Here is a 25,238-nt window from a genome sequence, read left to right as displayed (position 1 = left end):
GGTGGGGTGGGGAAGACAAGATAGATTTAGGGGTTCATCTAGGGGCAAAGGGAGAGTCTTTATTCATTTGGCAAATGATGAAACTGAGGCCAAGAACATTTGTGCTAGCAGATAATCAAGACTTAATTCAGCATCTGCTATGGACTGAACACTGTGCTAGGCACTGTGAAGGTCTGGGTTGGACTCAGAAATAGATGGACTCAGACACCTGGGCACCCAGTCTCTGGGCCAGAGTCCTTGGGCCACAAAATACCCATTCCCAGTCCCATGCCAACCTTTTGAACCAGAATCTCTGGGCAAGAGGCCCAGGACTAGGTATCTTTTACCAGCTCCCCAAGGGATTTGGATTCACAGCCAAGTGTGGGAACTCATCCTTATATTTTATATAAAGATGGAAAAGCTGAGCTCAGGGTTGCACAGTGAGTTGGCGCTGGGACTAGGGAGCAGCTCTCTCCATCGGAGCTGCCTGCCTCCGTAGGAAGGGAGCAGAGACAGGAGGGGAGGCTGGGAGAGGGCCTCAGGCTTGGCTCCGGATGGGGGAAAGGCCGTGTTAGCTTGCCCTCCCCCGCTGGCCCACACGTGCACATCCGGGTAGAGAGGACAGAGCCAGTGGGTGAGTCAGGGCTAATCAATCCATTGCTGTCACAGGCCTTCTCAAGGTCAAGGAGAGCAATGAAGGCCCAGGCTGCACCATCCTTCCCACACCAATGGAAGGGCCTCCATCCCAGAGCCCCTCTCCTCAGTCCTTGTACCACCCCCTCCTCTCAATCGAAGGCTGGGGCTGGGGAGGACCCCTCTGGCCCAGGCAGCATCTGTACCCTAAACGGGTTTCCCAGGGAATGCCTCAGCAAGTTATTGATTTTAATTAAAACCAATCATGAGTGGCAGGGGGCTGCACGGGGCAGGGGGCTATGGCTGCATCACACTTTCCTGGGTGGGGACCACCACAGCTTCTGCCCCCTGCCCGCTGCATTGCTGTTTCCTAACCAGGTAATAGCCCCGGGGAAGCCACAAGAATTAGAAATGGGAGAAAACCCCAGAAACGAGGTATACCTAAGAATCTGAGTTGGCTATATTAGAACTTGAAATCATGGGATAATAGAGGGGACCATGGGGTGTGCACCCACTTGTGCCTCCTCACCCCTGAAATGGAGATGAAAGTTGCAATCCTCTGCAGTTGTCGATAAGGGCTGAGAAATGCCCAGCAGAGGGCCCCTGACAAGGCCCACATGTGACAAGCGTTGGCCCTTTCTGACAGGGGCCCTGGGCACAAGCCCCGGGAATCAGTGCAGGGCAAGGGAACAGAAGTGACCCGCCTCCTGGACACTCCACCTGGGCACCGCTGGAGGCTGGCACCACAGCGTGGGTATCCCCTCTACCCATGATGGAGGTGCCCACCGCCTACTCTCACCTTCACAGTCAGGATGAAGCCATGGCTGTACAGGGGGTTCTCCCGGTCCAGCAGGCCGTTCAAGGTCAGTGCCCCGCTGATGTAATCCAGGGCAAAGATGCTGTTGGTATTCCCTGCAAGAGGGAGAAGAATTCAGGATGTGACTGGGGCCCAGGGCAGGTGGACATGGGGCTGGGGCCAGGGCTCCTCTCTGGACATTAAGGACTAATCAGTAACTTAAAATGAATGCTGGTTCCAGGAGTAGTGCAAAGAACTCTGGGGTACAAAGGAGCACATAGCCCAGGCAGCAGATGGCCCTGAATCACAGGATGAGAACATCATGCCCATTCAATCTTCCTCAAGGGTCTCTGACTGAGTCAAGGAGAAAGTCTTGGTTTGATGCTTATATGTCTTTAACAACCTGTCTAACACTTGCTTCTTTTCCTTTTTAACAGAGAGAGAGCAGGCTCCAGGCTCAGAGCCTTTCAAAGAGAGCAGTGCCCAGTGAGGACTCAGTGACTGCTGTGTCTGAATATTTGTGCCCCCCCCCCCCCCAGAATTCATATGGTGAAATCCTAACCTCCAAAGGTGATGGCATTAGCAGGTGGGGCTTTTGGGCTTAGGTCATGAGGGTGAACCCGTCCTGAACGGGATTCATCTCTTATACAAGAGACCCCGCAGAGCTCCCTTGCCCTTTCCACCATATGAGGATTCAGCAAAAAGGCACCACCTGAACAAGGAGGAGGGCCCTCACCCGACCGCGCTGACACCCTGATCTCGGACTTCCAGCCTCCAGAACTGTGAGAAATAAATTTCTACTGTGTATAACCCACCTAGTCTGTGGTATTTTGTTATGGCAGCCACAGTGGACTACGGCAGTAGCCTTGTTTTGTTCCCCTTGTGCTTATTTTTACGGTCATTTCCTATTCTATTCTGTTCTTTTTCTAGTCTATTCTATTTTACTCTACTATCCTATATGGCAGTGATATAAAGTTTCCTTTTATGATAAATATAGGTTAAAAACAAAATTCAATTTTAGAAGTATTTAAGTATTTATTAAAATTTAAAATATGTATTTAAAGTACTGGCAAAAATCACGCACAAATGGCACTGGCTCAAATGTACCCCACCCCTCTCTCACCCACCAGCTTTGTCTTATGCTGCCCCACAGGTACCCGGCCCTCACGGTGGCTTCCGCAGGTTCCCCAGATCCATTCCTGCCTCCTGTCTTTCATCGTTCGCCTTGCCTCTCGGCTTCGCCGCCCTTCCTCCCACCCAGTGCCAGCCCCTCCTCCTCTTGCTCCAGGAAGATGGTCCTAATCTCTCTCGCTTACCACTCGGGCCTTACAGGCAGTAGCTGCTGCTCTGTTTGTTCCCCAGTTGCTTCCCGTGTGTTAATGTGCTCCTTTCACCCAGCCTAAAAGTCCCCTGAAGATGGGGGGCTTTCACGACCATTCCTCAAGGTACCTGGATAATGGTGGGCACACAGTGGCAAGCATGTTCCTGAAGGATGGCTGCTTCCGGCCCACCTGGGGCCCCATACTTGCCCCTGTGCCCTTCTCATCAGGCTGTGAGTTCACTGGGAAACCCTCAATTCCACTCCCCTCTCCTCCTCATTAACCAGTGTGTTGGTTCATTCAAATACTTGCTCGCTCACTGCCATTCATTCACATATTCAGCAGTCCCCTGGACGGGTTGTCCTATGGCCAGGCCCTGTGCTTGGCGCTGTGGGGGACGCAGAGGTCACTCTGCCAGGATTTCTGACGCTGAAGCACTTACAGCCTCGTAAGGGAGCTCTGACACCCACAAGAATCAGCATCTCAGTTCACAGCAGGGAGAGGCTGTTCACACACAGGAAGGCTCAAAGAAGGAAAGCTTCATGGAGGAGGTGACATTAATTCCTTACACCACTGTCTAGCTGTGTGACCTTGGGCAACTTATCTAACCGCTTCGCATCCTGGTCTCTTCATTTGTGAAATGAGGATAATAATGGCTCTATCTCATAGGGTTATGAGAATTAAATGAATGAGAAAAAATATATACACATGTACAGGCTTCGAACAGTTCCCGGCACAAAATAAGTACTTCATAAATGTTGTTTGAGCTGGACCGTGGAAGACAGGCGGGATTGGGGAAGGGGTTGGATGGACATGTATTCCATAGGCGGGAACTAACATCCAGGCCTCCAACACACAAGGTGGACCCCAGGATCGCCCATGGAAGCTGCTGTATCTCCCCACTCCGCCCTTTCCCCGGCTCTAAAGGGATCCGCACACAGGCTCGTATTCTCTCTTGGATTAACTAGGGCAAAAGTAGAGGGGAGACAACGTCCTTCTCTAACTTTAGACTCTGAGGCAGGGGCCATTCTCAGCCCCCCTGTGCTGGCCGGCAAGGTGGCCCACTCCCAGCCCACTGCAGAGGTTGTCTGAGGCAGGGGAGAGGCTGCTGACGGCAGAGCCCGGCCAGGTCTCGTCACTCTCAGAGAGTGGGCTTTGGAGACTCTGACCTGGGCCAGGCCAGGGAGGGGACGTCACTCCAGCCTCCACCTTGCCTAAGCCTGCGTCCTGCGGCCTGGGTACCCTCCTGCGGGCTTTTGTACAGCTGCCCTTGTGGAGTGGGGAGGAAAGAGTTGCAAGGAGGCATATACATGCATGAATATAAAGGAGTTTTTTCAGCTAGGAATTCTGCTGCTGGGGAAACAAGAGGACATGTGCTTTCATCGGCTCATCATTAGCTAATCCACGCAGCGAACAATTATTGAGCTCCTACAATGTACCCGGGACACCTTCCGGTGGAGGATGTAGCCCTCAACCAGGTATTCCCGTGACAGGGTGACCAGTGCTGAGGTGGCTGAAGCATGGACAGCGCAGGGTGCTTTAGGGGCCGGGTCCTCGGAGCCCCTAAATGCTGAGCTGCAGGGCTGCCCTGAGGCAAGACCTCCAGCCTCTTGCCTCTCACACCCTCTTCCCCACCACACACACAGGCATGGGCCCCGCCTCCTCAGCGCCCCTGTCCGGCATCCCATCATTCCAGAGTTTCATATAAATTTATTCTTCCCAATAAAGGAAGCTATCAATGTTTACATGTGATTCAACTTTTATCTTTGCCAGTTTTTTCCTATAAATCATTCACAAACCAGAAGCCTCTTGTCGAATGACGTGCTGTGGTTTTCAGTTTGGAAAATAAGGTTATCTCCCCGGCAAACCCAGTTGGGTCCCGCACTCAGCACCTTTGCCCTACTCATGGCCACACTGCCCATCCCCAACTCCGAGTCTGTCCCCAGCACATAAAATACCCCTCTCCCAGCCTAGGCACCTTCTCCAACCAACCTGCAGGCAAATACCCCTCAACTGGTACAAATTCAAACTCAAGGACCCTCCCCCCAACACACACACACATGCGCGCGCGCGCACACACACACACACACACACACACACACACAAACACATTCTTTTTCACACATCTATCTGTGTGGAGAGTTCACCTCTCAGCCTCCTGCAAAGTACGAGTGACTAACTGTCCGGACCAACAGTCAGAAAGGGTTACACCCAGGGAGCTGACAAGGCCATCTAAGTGAGTCACTGCCGCTGATATTCCTACTGTCACCATGGCAACATGAGCACTCACTGGGATGCTGGCTTGGGCAGGGACAGGAGGTGAGCTCTGTGCCCCAAGCAGGGCAGGTCTCATTCAAAGACTGATTGACTGATCAGATCACTCATTCATTCCAGTTCATATCAAGCACCTACTCTGTGCAAAATGCTAGAGAATCAGCAGAGAAAAGCAGGCAAGGTTCATGCCTTCAGTCTCACATGAAAGATCTGCATTCAGAATAAAGTCACACTATTGAGTGTATAAGAACTTGCTAAGCTAAGGCCCCTGAAGGAAAGCAACGTGGAACAGAGAAGCAGTTATGCCCTGAGTTCCAGTCATGGCTCTGCTACTAGCTAGCTGGGTCACCTTGGTCAAGTTGCATATCTGGGCCTCAGTTTCCTCGTCGATAAAATGGGAGTAATAATAGTACCCACCCCAGAGTGTTGCTGTGAGGATTAAATGCGTTAATACGGTGTCTGGCACATAGGAACCTCTCAATAAATGTTGGCCGCCTGTCCTGCACCAAGACAGCACCATGGACCGTCTCCTCCACCCACCCCCACCCCAGGAGCCTGTGGCTAGAGCTTTCGCCCAGCGGGAGCACTAAGCCAGCCCATCCTCTTGCCAGGAGAGCCTCACAACCAAGGGCCCAGATGTACAAGGTGGCAGCCCTGAGGCCAAGGCTGAGAACAAAACCCTCAGGTCCACAGGGCATCGCACCCAGGGTTCCAGCCTCAGGGTGGGTCACCACTTCCTTGCTTCCCTCCTTTATCACACCTCTCCCACCATCCTCCGTCCCCCGGGGGACCGTGGGCTTGGAAACCATACACATAAGTTTCTCTGCTATCCTGGAAACTGATACCACCCTGTCAGCCCTCTGGTCTCCCAGACATTCTTTATCCAAGTCCCATGGGGACCAGGGGGCTGGGGGTGGCTCACCGGGGGATGCCTTTCACCTGTTCAGCCCCCACTGCTGAGCAGATGGGCAGCTGCTTTCCCTGGGTCGACAGGTGCTGTCCTAGGGGATGTACCTGGTAGGGGAGGGGTCCTTGCAGGGAGTGAGGCTGCGCCTTGAGCACCCTAAGACTTCTGGGAACTGGTGACTTAAAGCGTTCACACAAGGGAAGAAGCAGGTCATTCCTAGCTCTGCTGGTTCTCTTGTGGGACAGCCACATCCTCCAGGAGCTTCAGGCATCGAGACCTCTTCATATTTGCAAGAGGGAGGTTGAGAAGATGTGAATCAAGTCTGCAAAAGCACAAAAGGCTGCTGAAGGGAAGTCACAGCCCTCTTTCCCCTGTTTATTAAAAAATAGTAGCTACAGTTTGTTGAACACTTCCCTGTGCCAGGCACTGAGCTAAGATGTTTGCACAATTATATTACTCAGTCTTCACAATAACTTTAGAAGAAGACACCCTGTGTTACGTGTGAGGAAGCAGGCTCAGAGAAGTTAAATAACTTGTTCAAGGTCACATGGCTGGTGAGTGGCTGGCCTGGAGTGAGATTTACGCCTCTCTTTTTCTCCCTGCAGGCGTTTGCCCTACACACAGGATTGCACCCACTCTGTACCTGGCCCAGTGCTAGGGGACAAGGAACAGGGCGAGACAAATAAGAGACTGTCATCCTTCATAGAATGAGGTGGCAAATAAGTTGCTTTTTTCTCAAGAGGGAGTCCTAGTTAAAAACTCTCTACGTTCTGAAAAGTTCTAGGTAAATTCCTCATAAAATGACAGAGTTTTATGTAGCAGCAGAATGTCCACGTGGCGATGTCCTCCAGGAGCTGGAGGGGAGGGGTGGATGGGGACTGGAGTGGGAAGACAGGGGCTGTCAGCACAAAGGTGGTGACATATATAAGGCACTGGCAAGCCGGCCTTTAGGGCAGACCTGTGGCTCCAGTGATGCACAGGAGAATGTAGATAGAAAGGCAGTGGTCAGAGAGGCAGATGGGAAACCAGTATAGAGCCAGGTGCCCAGAGGCAGGCGAAGGGGAAGTTCTGAGAAAGAGATTGCTGACAGGGTCAAACAGTGCCGAGACAGGCTCAAACAGTGCCGAGACAGGCTCAGGATAAGCAAGATCTGGCGAAGGTCCCCCATTTGGATCTTCAGATGCCCCTGGAGGTCAGACTGTGAGATACAGTGGCTGAGGGGGGCCCTGGGGACTGTTAGTACAGGTGCTGCTGCCCGGAGTTTGGTGTAATAAACAGGGAGAGAGGCCGAGTGGCGGCTAGAGGGCGCAGCAGAGTCAAGCAAAGGGCTTCTGTTTCATAGATAGTCAAAGGCAGAGGGAGAGGGAAACTAGATTGGAGGGTGTGAAGGTGAGGGTAGATGGTCAGACTTGGAGAGCAGGGGGGGTGGCTCTCTCTTTGGGCCTTGAGAGCTCACCCTCCCACCTCCTTCCTCCTTCCTTCAAGGCTAGCAGGCTCTCTCCTTCCCCAGGCGCCCCTGCCAAATCTCATCACTCCCACATCTTGTCCCCTTGTTATCTCGCCCGGCAGCATCTTGACCCATGGCAGAGCTGGGTCTGGGCGAAAAGCAGTTTAGTGAGTGGCTGATGGTGCGTGTGGGAACACAGGCTGATGACTTTCAATTGCTTTGTCTGCTCCGCTGGGCTGACAGCAACCACTCTTGCTGCCCCCAAGTTAAAGGAAAACCAATGGCTCCCACCTTGGTCCTGTCTGTTCTTAAGGTCCATTACCAACGTCACCAGCCTCAGGAAGCCAGTCCTGGAGGCTGTGCCCTCTCTCACTCCACTGAGCCCCAGAGCTGGGCTGGCACCCTCAGAATATCCCTGTGCTGTGGGGCTTCCTCGGTTCTCACATCCAGAGACCCAGCGTCGCCTCGAGGGTAAGGGCTAGGGTGTCATGCTTCCATCCCCATGGTACCCAGAACAATGCTCATTACCTATCTGTTGGATGGCCTGAAGGTTCTTCCCCCGCCCCCCCCCCCATAGGGATTAGGAAGGGTCAATGAGCACACACTAGGTGCGGGCATACTCTGGGTCTGGCCATGCTGGGCCATGGGGTTGAGAAAAGAAGAAAAAAATGCCATGCTTATGAGGTGCTCATGATCTAGTTGGTCTTCTGGGCCCAACTATCATTCCACTCAAATGCTAGTTGCTGAATGGATGAGAGGACTAGTGGGACCCTGATCCCTCACTTGGCCTCTGACTTGGTTACCCGGCCCTCCCCAGGGCCAGGGCCAGGGATCCTCCCCAGGGAAGTGAGCAGAACTGGGATATGTACCCCCTTCCCCCTGGTGCTCCCCCTTTCAGCCGTAGTCTCTGCCAGGAGTCTGTTACATCAGCACCCTAGTGAAGACTGCCTACTGTGCGTGAACTCGAAGGATGCAAAAAAGACCTAAGCACCAACAACAGATCTGCCAGTTACCAGCTGTGAGACCTCCTGCAAATTGTGAATTCCTCTGAGCCAAACCCCTCATCTGTAAAGTGTGGATAACAGCTCCCACCTCACGGGACTGTGTGAGGATCAGGCGTGATCATGTATGTAAAGCACCTACAGTGGTGCCTGTCTTGGTTCCCGTCCCTTCTTTCCCTGCTATGCCTGTTTTCTGAATACAAGAATTGGACCAGGTTAGCCCCAACTATGGCCCATCTTATCCAGAATGAGTCAGGAGGGGCTCTCCCCACAATATCCAACATGCGTTGTGCCTGGCGCTGTGCAAAGGTTTTTTGTTTTGTATATTTATATAGGATGTTACGAAAAACATGAATGAACTTTTGGCCAACACAATATATTTCAATTTTCACAAAGCTCCCATGAGATAGGTACAATTATCCCCATTTTCCAGATGAAAAAACTAAGGCACAGAGAATAACTGGTTCTAGGTCATAGCAAGGGGTATAACAAGGAGTTAAACTCAGCTCTCACTAAGCTAAAGAGTTCATGTCCTACCCAGGGGCCCCTGGATTCCCCCTGCCCCCCCCCCCACCAGGGGTAGCTGTTAAACAGCAACGTGTGTGCTGGGTATGCCGCCTGGGCCAGTGGGACAAGCTGGGCTGCAGGCCCATCACTGTCCAGTGGAGCCATATAATTCGGACTGGTACAGACTGTATCACCGCATAATGAAAATTGGGAGTCAGCCTGAGATATGGGCTTTGGGCAAGATATCTTATGAATTAAAAATTGTTACTTAGCTGCCTGCTGACAAAGGGGGCCAAGTCCCAGGTGGCACCTGGGCTGGGCCGCATTGAACAGCTCTGTGACCAACATATGGCAACCAGCGGTGTGGGTTACCTTGGCTTTCAATCAGAGAAGGAGATGCAGGCTGAGAGCTTGCTGCCCCTCCTAAGGACCATCAGGGAGGGGGCAGATTAGGCCTACCCCCTCTCCAAAGCTTTCCCTGAAGCTGCCTGGAATGCTCACCCTGCAGATCTCGGTGGGTGCCTTATCTGCATTCAGGTCTCAGCTCAAAGGTGGTGGTGACCTTTGAGGGGGCCTCAAAGGAGCCCTCTCTAGTCACCCCACCATCCTACTCTCACCCTCATCACTCTCTTCTCCCTTATCCTGTTTTATTTCCTTCAAACCACTTCCACTTTCTGAACATCTCTTCTCATCTGTTAATGTGTTTGCTTATTGTCTGTCTCCCCACACTGGAATATAAGCCCTAGGAGTGCAGGGACCGGTTTCTCCAAGTGCCCCTGGTGATACATAGTAGGTGCTCCACGAAGGCTTTTGAACGATGCATGGGCTGCAGCAGAGGTGTCAGGGCACCATTCTGAGGCTAGTGTAGAAGGTTACAGGACAGAATGGTACCAGGGTGACTTAAAATGTCACACATCACAGAGACCGTAACTGCACCAGGGCTATGAGGAAGAGTCAGCCAATTAGCAATTCCAGCTGGGACTATCACACCCACTCTACCACAGTGACATGTTTGTTTGAGCTGAGTGCATCTTGTTAATTACAGTTACTACCGACCAGTCAGGGAAAGACGATCTTTGAGCCCCCCGCAAGCAGGTGGGAATTGCAGTCTGCTTGTCTTGTAGGTGTTTCACCAGAACGACAGTTTTCATCAAGCTCAAGTACACCAATAAGTGATCACCTCTCGTAATAAGACCACAGACCGGACTCTGACTAATCTGGCTCCAAGTTATGAAACATTAACCTGAGTAGCCAAGGATAGTAAAGCCTATTATGTTAGGGTTGCTAAGGGTCAAGCCAGGCCCCCTCACCTCCAGCAGCATCCAGCTCCCCACCTATAGGGAGAGGTGGCCCCTGGTCCTCTGACGACACTTTAACGGGGATCAGCCAGACATTGCCAGGGGCCAGGGCTGCGATCAGAACCTCCCGATTTCCTGAAAAACCTTTACTCTGTAACCAGGCGAATTTCTCCAAAGGGAATAATCAGGGATGTGCCCACAGGTGCGGCTCCCAGGATTTTCACAGTGGTGCCGTTTACTAAGGAAAACTGGCAACAACCTAAATGTCCAACAATAGGGATTAATTACGTTACGATATGAAAATCGGTCATCCACTAAAAATAATGTTGCAAAGAGAAGTTTGTGACTTGAAAGATATATGTTTCACACATTTTCCCCCCAAAGGAGTCATAAAATAGCATAGTTCCATAAGGCACATTTTTTGTTGTTGCTTAAAAATATATATATATATATATATATATATATAGAAAAAGGAATGAAATGTTGACAAAATGTTAACAAAAATGATCTCTTGAGTAGTGATGTGACAGCAGTGCTTCTCAACCTCAGCTTCCCATGACGTTTGGGCTGGAAAATTCTCTGCTCCATGCATTGTGGGGCGGTTAGCAGAATCCCTACCCTCTTAGCCACTAGAAACCAGGAGCACCCCTTCTCCCAGTTGTGACAGCCAATAAATCTTCAGACCATTGCCAAACGTTCCCTGCGGTGAGGGTTGAGGGGGCCAAAATCATTCCTGGTTGAGAGCCATTGTTCTAGAGCCATTTCAATGTTTCCTTTTTGATTTATGTGAATTATATTTGTAAAAAGAACTAATATAAGTACCTTAAAGAGTAATCCCCAAAGTTCTAGAACTCGATAGTGGTGATGGGTGTACAACATTGTGAGTATATGTAATGCCACTTTGAAGCGGTAAATTTTATGTTATGTATATTTACCACCAAAAACCCCCCAATATTTGATGATGTGTGTCTATGTGTTCTAAGTTGGTGCTAGATGTGGGCTGATTCGGAAACGGATTCACTTTAATGAGTAATTCTTTCTCTGCCTGGGTTACCACCATGACTGATAATAATTTGCTGAATTTAATCTTCCTGAGGACAGGGACCTTTCCCGCCATGGTCACTGCTACCTCAGCCGGATGAAGGAAGGGATTTACTCAAAGAAGAGTTTGCAAGGTACTGGTGAGTCTGAACAGCAAAAGATAAGGTCTCTGCGCCCGGGTGGCATCGATCTAGGCGAGGAAGCTCACGGGGCCTGGGGCAGGGGATCCTCCGCCAGGCCTTGGAGGGCTGGGTTTGGGTCAGTATGGAGAGGCGGAGGGCATTCTGAGCAAAGGGCTGGAGGGGACAATCACTTCCAAAGTGGGGAGCCAGTGGGACAAGCGGAGTTCACACGAAGTGGTATCAGGAGTGGCTGATGCCAGGAGGCAGGACCCTTGAATGCCAGGGAAGTAGTTTGGATTTTTGTCCACAGCCGTGGGGAGGCCCTGGAGGCAGGAAGGCCTGTTGGTGATGAGAGCATGGACTGGGTGATGGCAGTGAGAAAAGCAGCAATAAGCAGGGCCACTTACTGTGGGTTCTGAGCACTTCCCATGTATTGGTCAATTACTCGTCATGGCAACTCCACATGCCAGGTGGCATCATCATCATCATCATCATCATCATCATCATCATCATCATCATCATTGTTATTCCCATTTTACATGTGAGAAAATCAAGGCACAGAGAAATTAAGTGATTTGCCTAAAGTCACACTACCAGTAAGTGGCAGAACCAGGATTCAAGTCTGTCTAACTCCAGAGCCTGGAGGCTTAGTTCACACACCAGGCTGCCCCCAGGAGACAGGGAAGATGCATGCTTCTGCCCATTGGCAGAGCAATTCTGAGCTCACTGGATTCTCAAGACACCCTGCAAGGCCAGCACTGCTATCAGATGAGTTAACTGAGGCTCAGTCAGGGAAGTGACATGTCTAAGAACACCTGGTTACTTAGTGACCAGGCTGGCATTAGAACCTGGGTCTTTTGGGTCTCAAATGGCCCTCCTAGCTGCCGTGGTCTCTGCTGGGTGGGGCTGGCGCTCCCTTGGCTCTGGGGGCCAGAGACTGGCCAGGAGAAGAACAAGGTGAGGAGAAGGGAAAAAAAGGCTGACTTGCTCACTTGACTGGAGGCTGGTTACCTCCAGGACCCCGGGCAGGTGGGCCCAGAACACCCATGCCCAGCCTCAGCAGGAGCCCCTCCTTGGGCCAAGAGTGGGCGCTGAGGTGCACTGGGTCCCCAGACTGGCCCACATAATTCACCTGAGGCTTGGCATTCAAGAGAGTGTCAGGGCTCTGGGAGATTTACAGGCTCCGATAAAGCCATCTCAGCCTACGCATAAGAAGCGTTTGATATTTGATGATCTGAAAGACCTTGTCCCAAAGTGGGAGTGCGAGGGGGGAAGGAGGATGGTTTTCTTAAGAAAACAAAGAGGATGATCAGATGCCCAAGGAGAAGGAAGCACGAAGGCGGGTATGTGCTGTCTGTCATCCTGGTGGGGCCATCACCCCTGCACGGATCCAGCACTGAGACACGGGAAAGGCAGGCCCAGGGGATTGGGCTTCTTGGGGAGTGGGGCACCAGAGACCGCCTACCACACTATAAGGCCTCTCTAATGAGGCACGGGGTGGGGGCGGGTGATGGGTAATTCCCCCAGGGAACCCACCATCTAAGCGGGAAGACTGGCCACCCCCGGGGGAAGGACAAAGCATATATATAAAGAAGCTGACTGAAGAACTCATAAAGGAACTGACTAGATGCACGCTTGTGGGCTTGTGGTCCTCTCTGGGCCTCAGTTTCCTCATTGGGGGTGAGAATACCTGTCCTATTCACTTGGCTATTTGGAGGTTCAGTGGGATAAGGGACCAGAAAGTGCTTTACAAACTGTAAAGTGCTGAGCCTATGCTGGGTATGTGTCAAGGATAGTGAACCTGGTGCCTGGGGCAGGTGGAACTAAGCAGTGCCTGGAATTGAATGATGTTAGACAAGAAAGACTGGCGAAGAGGGGCAGGGTGGGGTGCAACGCCAGCTGTTGGTGCACATTGAACTTGGTGGAAGAGGAGGCTCGGCACTCCTGAAACTTCCCTTCCAATCCTATCTCCCAGGGTCTAACCTCTTCCCCTAAATGCTGCTTGTTCAGTTCCTTGTCTTGCCATCATCGTGACTGGGAAAAATGTCAGCATTGGAGAGCCCTGAGTTCGAATCCTAGCTCTGCTACTTCCAGCCACGTGACTTCGGGCAAGTGACCTCACCTCTATGAGCCTCAGTTTCCTCATCTGCCAAATAGGGATGATAATAATAGAAGGTGTCTCCTGTGGTGGCTGGGAGGATTCAATGAGACGACAAGCACGGAGCTGGCACAGAGCGATGCTCCCTGAATCCCCGCGTCCCCTCAGCTCCCCTGCCGCTTTCCTTCCCTGAGTGCTGAACCCACAGCTGCCCCTCCTTCAGCCCCAAGTACCGCAAGTTCCGGAGTGAATGACTTTCAAATCTGGGAAGGAGAGCCCATCACACACACCTTGAGCTGGGTAATTTATGAATCCAATTGTGCTCCGTCAGGGCTCTGCGGCCCAGAAATAGATGTGGTCGGACGAGGTTCAGGGAGCCAGCCTCAGACCCAGTTATCTTCATAGAAACTGGCTACCAACTGGCAGAAGCGGCCCAGACAACTGACCTTGAGGGGCTCCCTGAGGGCTGAGAAGTCCCCCTCAATCTGGTCCCTGCTGAGTCCTGAAGAGAGGAGGGAGGTCTGCCTGGGCCCAGGAGGATAGCTGGTGATCCCGGGCAAGTTACTTTACCTCTCTGGGCCTCAGGGTCCTCTCCTGTTTAAAAAAGAGGGGGCTTTTCTATGGCAGCGGCTTTCAAATTTCTTTGTTTTAGTAGCAAATCCTTTAATCAGACAAAATCTTCTCCAGAATCCCAGTATACAAAACAACCAAAACCAGAGCTAGCTGCCCTGGCTGAAGCAGATGAGGGGGCTATGCTGGAGTCCAGCACACTCGGCACCCCCCTGACCCCCAGAAGGGGCCCTGAGGGATGGGGTTGGGGGCTTGGGGATTCAGGGAACCTGGAAGTCCCCACGGACTCTTTCAGTTTTAGGAGTCCATGGTTGTCTATGAGCGCTTAGCCAAGGATGCACGGCCTGACATACCATCTGGGTTACCCGAGGACCAATAAACGCTGACCTGGCAGGTGAGGTAAGGTGTTCAGAGGATCAACATTTTTTCATCTGGATCAGATCTTTTTGAAAAGGGCAGATGTTGTAGTGCCTAGGACCAGGGCTAAAATCTCAGCATCATTCCTCATAAGCTGTGGACTGTGGGCAAGTTACCTACCCTCTCTGGGTTTTAGTTTCTTGGCTGTTAAAGGGGAGGGGTAATAGTTGTCTCATGGAGCTGATGGGAAGACGAAAGCAGGTAATGCATCTATTTAGTTCAGCACATAGTAAGTGCTCAGTAAATATTAGTTGTTATAAATTCTTTTGGAGAAGGAAGGAAACTCAGCACTCGACACACCCTCTGCAGCTTAATCCTCATCGATTACTAAACTGAGGTGAGAGGTAAAAAAAATTTGTCCCAAGTCACATAGCTGGTAAGTGGTTGAGCTGAAATTTGAACCTACAGCGTCTGATGTCAAAGCCTGTGTTTTCTCTCCTACTCCTCCCTAGAATCATTGCTTCTAGAAGGCCCTACCAGGAAAGCTCCAGATTGTGCCAGGCCCAGTTTCCTGATGTCGGAGGGTTTTCCAGCATCTGGTCAGTGACTCAGAATGTGACATCAAAGCAGATGTTTCTGATCAGGGAATGATGAGGGGGGCAGGGGTGAAAACTACAGATTTACTTAAGTACCATACCCACTTGACAATGTGGAAAACAAATATTGTGTTCTACTGAATATGAGTCAGAATCATCATGAAAAAATGGCAAATTCACCCTTCAGGGCAGGAGCTCCCACGGTGAAAACTGGAAGGTCGGGGTTTCCCAGAGGGTGTCCCCGGGAACTCTGATGCCTGGGGTATAGGAAAGGCCAACTTTTTAAAAGTTCTGTGGTCAAACACATTTGGGAAATGCTGAACAGGCATCTTCGCTGCAGGACTTGTTAGAGCCTTTAATGGGCTAATGTGGCTTGTAACTTGCCAGGACAAGGATGTTGTGATGTGGCGTCTTTCCAACTTATGTGGCTACAGAATCCTTTTTGCAAAGGCTGTCTTGAGGAGTGGTATGGGAAACCCACTGCCCTCCAGTGGGCTCTCTGAGCATGCAAGGTAGATGTGTCCAGTGTCAGAGATGGAAGATGCTTAGAGCCCACCAGGTTCAAACTTCTTCTCCCCTGGGGAACTGAGGGTCAGAGATGGTGAGTAACTTGGCTAACATCACACAGCAAGTTAGAGGCAGAGATGGCACCAGACGGGTCAACCTCAAGTCTGGCTCAAGTCTGGGCGCCCGTCCAGGACACAGCTGGATGTGGATCCCAGACCAGGTGTGGGTCCCCTGGCAGCTTTGGGACCATACTTAAAAAAAAAAAAAAAAACTTTCTACTATGGAAAATTTCAAAGATAAACAACGTAGAGAGAAGAGCACAACGAAGCCCTGTGTACCCATCACCCAGAGTCAACAATTACCAACATTTTGCCAATTTTCCTTCTTTTAAACTCACCCCTCCCCCCGGCACTGGAGTTATTAGAGCCAATTCCAGTTCATTCTTGAATACTGTATATGTCTCTGATAAGGACTTCAACGTGGACAGACATGCCACTATCACATGAAACAAAGCTGATGATTCCTTAATGTCACCCAAGACAGACCATATGCGAGTTGGGGGCCATTTCTGAGACTGATGTTAGGGTTAGAGGTGTTAACCCTTGCTCCTCAGAGACCCAGCCTCCGAGATCACTGAAAATGAAAGAAAAGGTCCTTTTAACAATACCTGTCAAGTTCCATTTCTTAAGAACAAAAAGAAGAAAGAAAGATCAGAAGTAAATACAGCAAAATGTCAACAAATGTTATCTGGGTGGTGAATATATGGAGGCATGTTATAACAGTTTCTGTATTTTTCTAAATATTTAATATTTCACATTTGCCAGTGATCCTGGCCCTGCTTCTCTGATGAAGGCCAGGGGTCCTGGACTGGGGCGTGTGTGTGTGTGTGAGTGTGAGTGTGTGAGCGTGAGTGTGTGTGTGTGTGAGTGTGTGTGTGTGTGTGTGTGTGTGTGTGTGTGTGGCGCGTGGGGTGAGTGGGGGGGGTGACCATTTCATCCTGGCAGCCTGGCTTCCAGAATGCCCTCATCCTCCCAGCATGAGCATCAGCCCCAGATGTCTCACTATGTCTCCAGGCCCTGGTCCCATGCGCCACACCAAGTGGATGTTCAGAATGCTTGATGAGTGAGCCCAGCCAGACAGGGAGGGGTGTCCCGAGACATTTCCGTTCCCTTGGCTCAGACAGGCAGGAACTTCTGCTGAGCAAGCAAGAAACAGGAAAAAGAGAGATGTCCTTGCCTTTTTGGCCAGGGAGGATGATCAGCCACCAAAATCTGTGTGAGGCCTTTGATCACTTTTTTGAAATAGAAAGGCCACAGGTCAGAGTTCAGGGTACTTCCCACTGGGCCACCCTCAGGATGCATGGCCTGGGGTCCTTCTTGATTAGAGGGGCTAGCCTGGGCTACAGACTCCTACTTCCTTGGCAGGAGGGCAGTTTCTCTGGGATGCTCCCAGCACAGCTGAAGGGATGGGTACCCTATGGTACCCCCACTCTAAGCTCTGTGAATGGATACTTCTGGGGTGGGGGAGGGGAAGCAAAGGATCCAGCTGAAGACAGATGGCACCTTTTGGGGACGTTTTGCAAGCTTGAGACTCTCAGGGCCCATGGAAAAGAGGAAGTAAACCCTTGTTTGTGAAGGAAGCTCCTGGCACTGCCCCTGGCACCAAGCAGAGCCTCAGAGCCCAAACACCCTTCATCCCAGGCCAGACGGAGGGCAGTCTTTGACCTTCGGCCCCCTCCAACCTCTGCCCAGATGTGCCCACTCTCCCTCCCAGCACTGAGCCCCAAGCAATGCCAGCTGTGGCAGCCCCAGCCTGCAGCTCCCCGGTCCGAAGATGACTTATGGCTTTAATTACCGAGAGCTGGGTGTGAGTGTCAGGAAGAAGCCAGCCCCACCAGGCTTGGCTCCTGTCGACAAGGGGCTGCCAAGTTGGCGAGGGCGGTCCTGCACGCTGCCACGCTGTCCCCCCTTCTCTGGGCGGTGACAAGGTCCTCCCTTCCCTTCTGGGGTGCCTGCAGCCTGCCCACCTGCTCTGAGGGTGGGGTGGGGGAGCATGGATGCAGTGGGGTGTGTGGGCAGAGTGGCTCTGAGGCCGGCCCCTGAGAGAGCTTTGTCTAGAGAGTTGTGGGAAGATGCAGGAGGGATGAGCTGGGGTAGGGAAGAGCAGGCGAGGCCCAGGGGGGCTCAGAACAATGACCAGGCCCTCCCGAAGGAGAAGGGCTGCCACAGAAGCTGGGGTGGTATGGAAGAGTTGTGAGCGGCTGGACAGACAGATGGATGCAGCCGACATGGTTCGCGTGACGAACCCTCCAGATTATCTTTCACCTGGCCACCCCAGTGGGCTTCCAGCTGGTCTCCCTGCTTCTCCTCTTGCCCCCTCTCCAGCCCATTCTCCAGCCAGCACATCTTTCAAAGGCCTGATGCAGATCAAGTGACTCCATTGCAGTGTCTTCCCAGTGCAAATGGAATAACCCCAACTCCTCGGCCTGGTCTGCAAGCCCCTAAATGATCGGTCCCTGTCCAGCTCTCTGACCTCACTTCCTACCCCTAATCCTTTACTCCCCACTACACTGAAGCCTCATCAAACCTCTTTTCCCAATTTTCTGTTTCTTAAATATACACAGCTTACTGTTGTCTCGGGGCCTTCACACATGCTGTTTCCTCTGCCTGGAACTCATTTCCTGCGTAGCTCCACGTGGTTGTCTCCTCCACTGTTGCTCAGGCCCCTCTTAAATGTCACCGTATCAAAAAGGTCACCACCCCAGCTAAGTGGCTGCAGCTCATTCTCCATCATACCTCCAGCCCCTGTTTTACTTTCTTGTAAGCCCTTGTCACTCTCTAAAATGATCTTGTGCATTCATCTGTTTGATTGTGTATTTTCTGTCTTTCTCACTAAACTATAAGATCCGTGAGGGCAACAGCTTCATCTCTCTTGTTCATGGCTGTGTCCCCAGAGCTGATACATGAGAGGCGTTGGATAAATATTTATGAATAATCAAATGAGCCCCAACTCTTTGCGTTACAGAAAGGGACAAGGACCTTCACACTGCCCAGCAAGCTAGAGGCAGAGCCGATAGACCAGAAGCGACTACCCTGACCTCCAGGACCAGGTCCCCCTTCCTTGCTCTACTGACCCTTCTTTGTGTGGGGGGTGAGCTACCAGGACTGCCAACCTCTGCTCCCTTCCTCACCATAAAAGCCCCCTAGGGAGGCAGGCTCCAAGGTCCATCGTGGGGGTTTTGAGGAGCTCCCCCCGGTGATGGAGTGACATTCTCCTGCACCTGTGGCAGCTTCAGGGCAGGGCATGTGGGGAGTGGCGGGTGGGGAGAGCTAGGGCAGAGTAGCTGAGAGAGCGAGCCTGGGAATCAGGTCTCTCCCTCGCTGCTCTGGGCCTTGGTTTTCTCATCTGTGACTTGGGAGGGTTGGACTGGATGGTATCTGGGTCCCTGTGACAGGTGAGCCCCATGAAACTGGGCCCCTGATGTTGGGAGAAAGATAGAGACCGGCAAGGGGACAGGTGAAAGCACGATAATGTCTCTTCTGCTCCCCTCCTTCCCTGACCCCAGCACTGCCACAGGCTCTTGCCCCCGGCCGGCGTTATCAATCTCCCTCCACCTGGAGAACGCCCCTAAATGAATTTCCTATTGGCATGAAGCCTGTGATATAACAAGTCACTCGCTTTGCCTGGGAAATGAAAGATGATAAGGCAGAGTTCCTGGGACAGAGGCGATCTCCATAAATCTGCCAGGGTGTGCTGGGATTACTTTGTGGGATTAATTACCTGTCCTTCAAACAAAGACCTGATCTCAGCGGCCGAATGTCCCCAACCTGTGAGGGAGGGAGCCTTGGGCGGTGGCGGGCGGGGGTGGGGGGGGGGTGACCCCGGGCTGAGGGGCAGGCCACAGGGAGGGCTGTACAAGTGGGGCACTTTAAGATACCAGGTCAGCACTTCACTCCTCCTGGAAGACCCTACACCGCTCCCTCCCGCACAACACACCAAGTCGACCTGCTTCCAAGACCTTAAGCAGCTTGGGCCTTCTTGATCTCCAACAACCCAGTCTCCCCTCCCATGTGTTTCTCATGTCAGCCCAGGGCAACACTATCTCCTCTCCTCTCCTAGTTACACTCCTACTGCCCAGAACTGGGGGGGGGGGGCTTCCCAGCATGGATGGGAAAGTTCTATGTACAGTAGACAGAATAAGGACTGGACCAGGAGCCAGTTCAGTGTCTACCACTTCTCCAACCATATGACCTTGAGTTTCTTGAACTCTCTCAGTCTCAGTTTACCCACCCATAAAATGGGAACAGCATAGGCAAGGTCTGTACATGACAGGGTTCTCATGAAGACCCAGTGGGGCACGGTGGCCCGTGGAAAGCACGTGGACTTCAGACTCACATAGACCTGCCATTTCTTGGTCTAGCATGACCTTAAATGTTACATAACCTTTCTGAGTCTGTTTCCTCCTCTGTGAAATGGGGACACTGATAGAGCTTGTTGTCAGCATAAGATACAACCTCTGTAGAGGGCCTGGCATGACATCCCTGGGAGGGATTCCACTGACATCCTCATTACACTGCAAGAGGAGTGCGGTCACAGCGGCTTTCTGTCTTCTGGTCTCCCCCCAGGCCGGTCCCTTCTCCCTGCTGAGCCCACACTGTGTGCGAACCTCCCTCCTCTCCCAAGTGGAGCCAAGCAGAAGGCATCATCACTCTTGGAGCCAAGGAACATCAGTGCTAATCACAGGGAGGCTGCCCAGGGCCAGGCTGAACACCAGCCAAGCCCCAATTAGCTGTTCTGAGTCACAAGGGCCACGGAGGAAAGGCGGTTGGTATAGCCTTTGGTTCCCTGGAAAAATAAGGAGGGGGATGGATTTCATGGTAGAAACATGGATGTTAGACGGTCACCTCCGGGTGGAGGTGGCTGGGGTGTGACAGAAAGGTCCTGGATGTGAGATAAGGGTGGCCATGCCACATGTGACTTGGGCAATCCCAGGCAGGCCACACCTGGTCGGCTTCCGTGGTCTCATGGGGTGAAATGGGAAGGCCATCCCTCCCTTGCAGTGTCATCCTGAGGATGGATTACTTAGGTGAAGGCCCCTGGCAGCTGCTCAGGCACACATGAGCCCCTTAGGAAAGGATGGCTGCTTTCTAGGTTCCCAGGGAAATGTGGATGGGGCCCAAGCAGGCCTGCAGCGTTCAGAGGCTCATGTCCTAGGGGCCTGGTGGACATGTGGATTCCAGGGGATTCCATGATCACCATGATGGGGAGGAAGAGAATGAAGATAAGAAGGCAGATGCTTGTGGACCCCGAGCCAACCAGGCAGCCACAGGCCAGAGGGGACACGGTCCTGGGCACAGGGTGGGGGACAGCGGGTCAGAGAGCAAACGGAAGCTGATCTGGTTGGTGAGCATGAACCTCCCATGAGAAAAGGAAAGGGAGTGACCAACCTGCTCCCATCAGCTCAGCAGACAGGGCAAGTTGGGTGGTCAGGGAAGGCTTCCAGAGGCGGTGAGTGGGAAGATAAGGTTTGAAGGAGGGGAGGAGTACAGAAAGATGGATAACAGTGGAACAGGCAGACTAATCAGGTAAATGGGATGACACAGGCTCCTCTCTGCTCTTCCCAAGTACGAGCCACTTCTCCTAGGTGATGTCAATGAACTTGGGAACAGTAGTAATTTACTGAGCATTTACTATGTGCCAGTCATTGTGCTAAGTAAGCACTGCCTTCTCTTTTAGGTAGGGGTTTGAACGTCAATTTACAGAAGAGATTTGTTGTGGTCCCACAGGCAGTTGAACTTGGAGTTAGAATTTGAACTCAGATCTATCAGATCCAAAACCCTTAGCTGCTACCTCAGCATACTAATGCCGAAGCCACTTCTCAGGGAGCAGCCAGTCGGTCATTTTGTCCTGTGGGTGGCACATCCCATCACTCCAGGTTGAGTCAGTTTAGGGACAGGGTCCGTACCTCCTAACTCCTTGGCCACTGTGCCTGTAGGATGGCCAGTGGCTGAGGTCCTCTGAGTCCCAGAGAAGCAAGATGAGAAAGAAACAGCAGAGATTTCCTGGGCATGGAATGGGTGTAGGGTTTAGGTAAAAGGGGAGTTTGTTTCTTCAGATCTGTTGGGTCCATCTACATCCCTCGGAACTACATCCATCTTATTGGACTCCAGATTTGATCTCCAAAACTGGAGTCCAAACTGCTTGGGTCCAAATCCTGGCTCTGATGTTTACAAGCTCAGTGGCCTTGGGCAAGTTACTTAACCTCTCTGAGCTTAGTTTCATCATCAGTGAAGTGGCAACAATGATAGTACCTTTATCACCGGGGTGCTGTGAGGAGTAAATGAGTTCATATATGAGCTGCTTAAAGCAGTGCCAGGCACATGGTGATTACCAAATAAATGTTAGTAAATTTTATTATTAGTTGGGTGGGTTTTCCCCTTTATCTCCCATCCTACTTCTCTTCTCCCAAAGAAGTACCAACCCAGTGCTTTGCTAAATGTCTCTGTATATGCATGTATTATTGTTAAATATCTACTGTGGTTATTGTTTTTTTTTTTTAACTTACAGACATGGTATTATGCTATTCCATTCTATTTCTTTTATCACTCAACACTAGGTTTTAAAGATTTATCTACAATAGTTTGCTGTCTGTACATCTATTAAGTTGAACCCTATGAAACTGATGACATTCGACCATTTTTGGCCTACAAAAATGGTGATTTCATCTAATGGTATATGGCTTCTAACTGATACAGAGTATTCTTTTTTTTTTTTTTAACATCCTTATTGGAGTATAATTGCTTTACAATGGTGTGTTAGTTTCTTCTGTATAACAAAGTGAATTAGCTATACGTAAACATATATCCCCGTATCTCCTCCCTCTTGCGTCTCCCTCCTACCCTCCCTATCCCACCCCTCTAGGTGGACACAAAGCATGAAGCTGATCTCCCTGTGCTATGTGGCTGCTTCCCACTAGCTGTCTGTTTTACATTTGGTAGTGTATATATGTCCATGCCACTCTCTCACTTCGTCCCAGCTTACCCTTCCCCTTCCCCATGTCCTCAAGTCCATTCTCTACATCTCCGTCTTTATTCCTGTCCTGCCCCTAGGTTCTTCAGAACCATTTTTTTTTTTTTTTTTTTTTTTTAGATTCCATATATATGTGTTAGCATATGGTATTTTTTTCTCTTTCTGACTTACTTCACTCTGTATGACAGACTCTAGGTTCATCCACCTCACTACAAATAACTCTATTTCGTTTCTTTTTTTATGGCTGAGTAATATTCCATTGTATATATGTGCCACATCTACTTTATCCATTCATCTGTTGATGGACACTTAGGTTGCTTCCATGTCCTGACTATTGTAAATAGAGCTGCATTGTGGTACATGACTCTTTTTGAATTATGGTTTTCTCAGGGTATATGCCCAGTAGTGGGATTGCTGGGTCATATGGTAGTTCTATTTTTAGTTTTTTAAGGAACCTCCATACTGATACAGAGTACTCTTTAGTGTAGGGGTTGGCAAACCTTTTCTGTAAAAGGCCATACTAAATATTTTCGACTTTGCAGGTCAAGAGGAAAAATTGAGGACATTATGTTGGTACTTATTTAACAAGAGAGAAAACAAATTTCCACAAAATTTTTGATGAAATCTGAAGTATAACAATAATTGAGCAAAATTTTCTGTAACACTGGTCTACTAGTAAGAAGAATGGAATTTTGGGGCAAAGGATAATACTTAAGTGGAGTTCAAAGATAGTGCTTACTACCATCAAATCAACTGCAAAAATACTCATCTTTAAAATCCATTCTTAGCTTGTAGATCATACAAAAACAGGTAGAGGGAGGACCTGGCCCATGTGCCCATGTGGGTATGAAGAAGTTGGTCATTGTAATTGCCATCTGCATTTCTCTGATTTCTAGACAGTTTTGGTACCTATACGTATATCCACTAATCTTTGGGGTGTCCCATTCTGTGAATATACTTTGCTTATTTTTCTATTGACTTTACCAACTTTTTCCTATTGATTTGCAGGAATTCCTTATATATTCTAAATATTAGTCCCTTGTTGGTTTTAATTGTTGCAGAAATCTGTCCCACACATGCCATCTGTTGTTAACTTTGTCTATACATGTCAATGGAATTGGAAATCCTTTGATGATCAATTTTTCATTTATGGCATGTGCTCTTGGGTGTTAAGAAGTCCTTTCCAACTACAAGGTCACAAAGATATATCCCCATGTTTCCTTTTATGAGCTTTATATTTCACCTTTCACATTGAAGTCTTTAATCCATCTGGAGTCTACCTTGGTATACAGTGTATGGTAGGGATCTCGCTTTATTTTTCTCCATACAGTGAGCTAGTTTTCCCAACACCAGCTACTATACAAGTCATCTTTTCTTCATTGATTTGTGGTGCCACCTTTATCATATATCAAGTTCCCATATATATATGTGGGTCTGGTTCTAAGAGCTCTATTCTGTCCCATTGGGCTATCGTCTGTCTTTTAAAATGTACTAGATGGATTTGGGGCTCATCCCACTCATTGCCCTGCTGCCCTCTTCTGTACCAGCTTCCCGGATGACACCATCTCAGGCTGCCAGGTCCCTATGGCTTGTGGACGCTGCTTGTGATGATGAGCTGGCCAGCCTGACCCCCTCTAGGAAATCTGGAACTGGAAAACTAGAATATGGAGATGGTTGACAGCTGAGACAGAAGCCAAAAGGACATTTCAAGAGTAGCCATGATGGAGAGAGGTCAAGATAGCCATCATGCACTAGGTAGACGCATGGATCCATCCTGGAAGATCATGAGGGAACCACTGGAGAAGAGTGACATGAGCGGGGCAAATTTTCAGAGAGGGGCAAAGATGCTGTGGTAGGCTAAATAATGGCCATCAGACATCCGGGTCCTAATCCCTGGAACCTCTGAATGTTACCTTGTGTAACAAAAGGGAAGTTACAAACGTGATTCAGTTAAGCATCTTGATATGGGGAGATTATCGGCTGGACCCTACAAATAATCACAAATGTCCTTAAAGAGGGAAGCAGAGGGACCTGACTACGGAAGAGGAGAAGGCAATGTGGCCAGGGAAAAAGAGATTGGAGTGATCCAGCCACAAGCCAATGAATGCTGGCAGCCACCAGCCACTGGCGGAGGCAAGGGGTGGATTCTCCCCTGGAACCTCCAGAAGGAACCAGCCTGGCTGACACCTTGACTTTAGCCCTGTGGAACTAAATCACTTTGGACTCTGGCCTCCAGAATCATAAGAGAAAACATCTCTGTTGTTTCAAGCCCTTAAGTTTGTGGTAGTTTGTTACTGAAGCCATAGGAAACAAACACAAATGCTGTAAGAAAGGAGAGAGGGCTCAAGCTCTGTCCCAGTTCCTCATCCTGGAAGGCCTGACTCCGAGGGGGGTCTGACCCAGATTCCTATAGGAGCCCCACAGCCTCACAGAAGGCCCCTTTCTCTGAGCTTCCTAAGCATACTTGAATTCTTGGAACCACAGGTGCCCTAGAAGGAACAACCAACACTCCATAGCTTGACCCGTAAAACCATTCAAATCACCTTCCACCGTCCTCCTCTGCAGCCCAGTGGGCTTGTCTGCTGCCCTTCAGACATCTCATGAATAGTCCTTCCCCAAAGGCTTTGCTCCAGTTGGTCCCGCCTGCTTGGGATGCCCTCCTCCCCACCTAACCCACCCATCCTTCAGTCTCAATAATACTGCCTTGTGGGCTCTAGTCCTCCCCCATTTCCAAGGTGGTATCATTTACACGATTCT

The 25,238-nt window shown here is 50.5% G+C and overlaps 1 protein-coding gene across 1 annotated transcript in view; it reads right to left on the bottom strand.

Moving 5' to 3' along the window:
* Nucleotides 1–25,238, bottom strand: part of CDH23 (cadherin related 23) — a 398,173-nt gene that overhangs the window by 225,692 nt on the left and 147,243 nt on the right. The window contains exon 9 of the mRNA XM_068547762.1: nucleotides 1,412–1,524. Coding sequence (XP_068403863.1) covers nucleotides 1,412–1,524 — 113 coding nt within the window. The remainder of the gene's footprint in view (nucleotides 1–1,411; nucleotides 1,525–25,238) is intronic.

Source organism: Eschrichtius robustus, chromosome 7 (assembly GCF_028021215.1).
Source record: "Eschrichtius robustus isolate mEscRob2 chromosome 7, mEscRob2.pri, whole genome shotgun sequence".
Classification (NCBI taxonomy): domain Eukaryota; kingdom Metazoa; phylum Chordata; class Mammalia; order Artiodactyla; family Eschrichtiidae; genus Eschrichtius; species Eschrichtius robustus.
The sequence above is the reverse complement of the archived record's forward strand: the minus strand, read 5'-3'. Positions and strand labels throughout refer to the sequence as shown.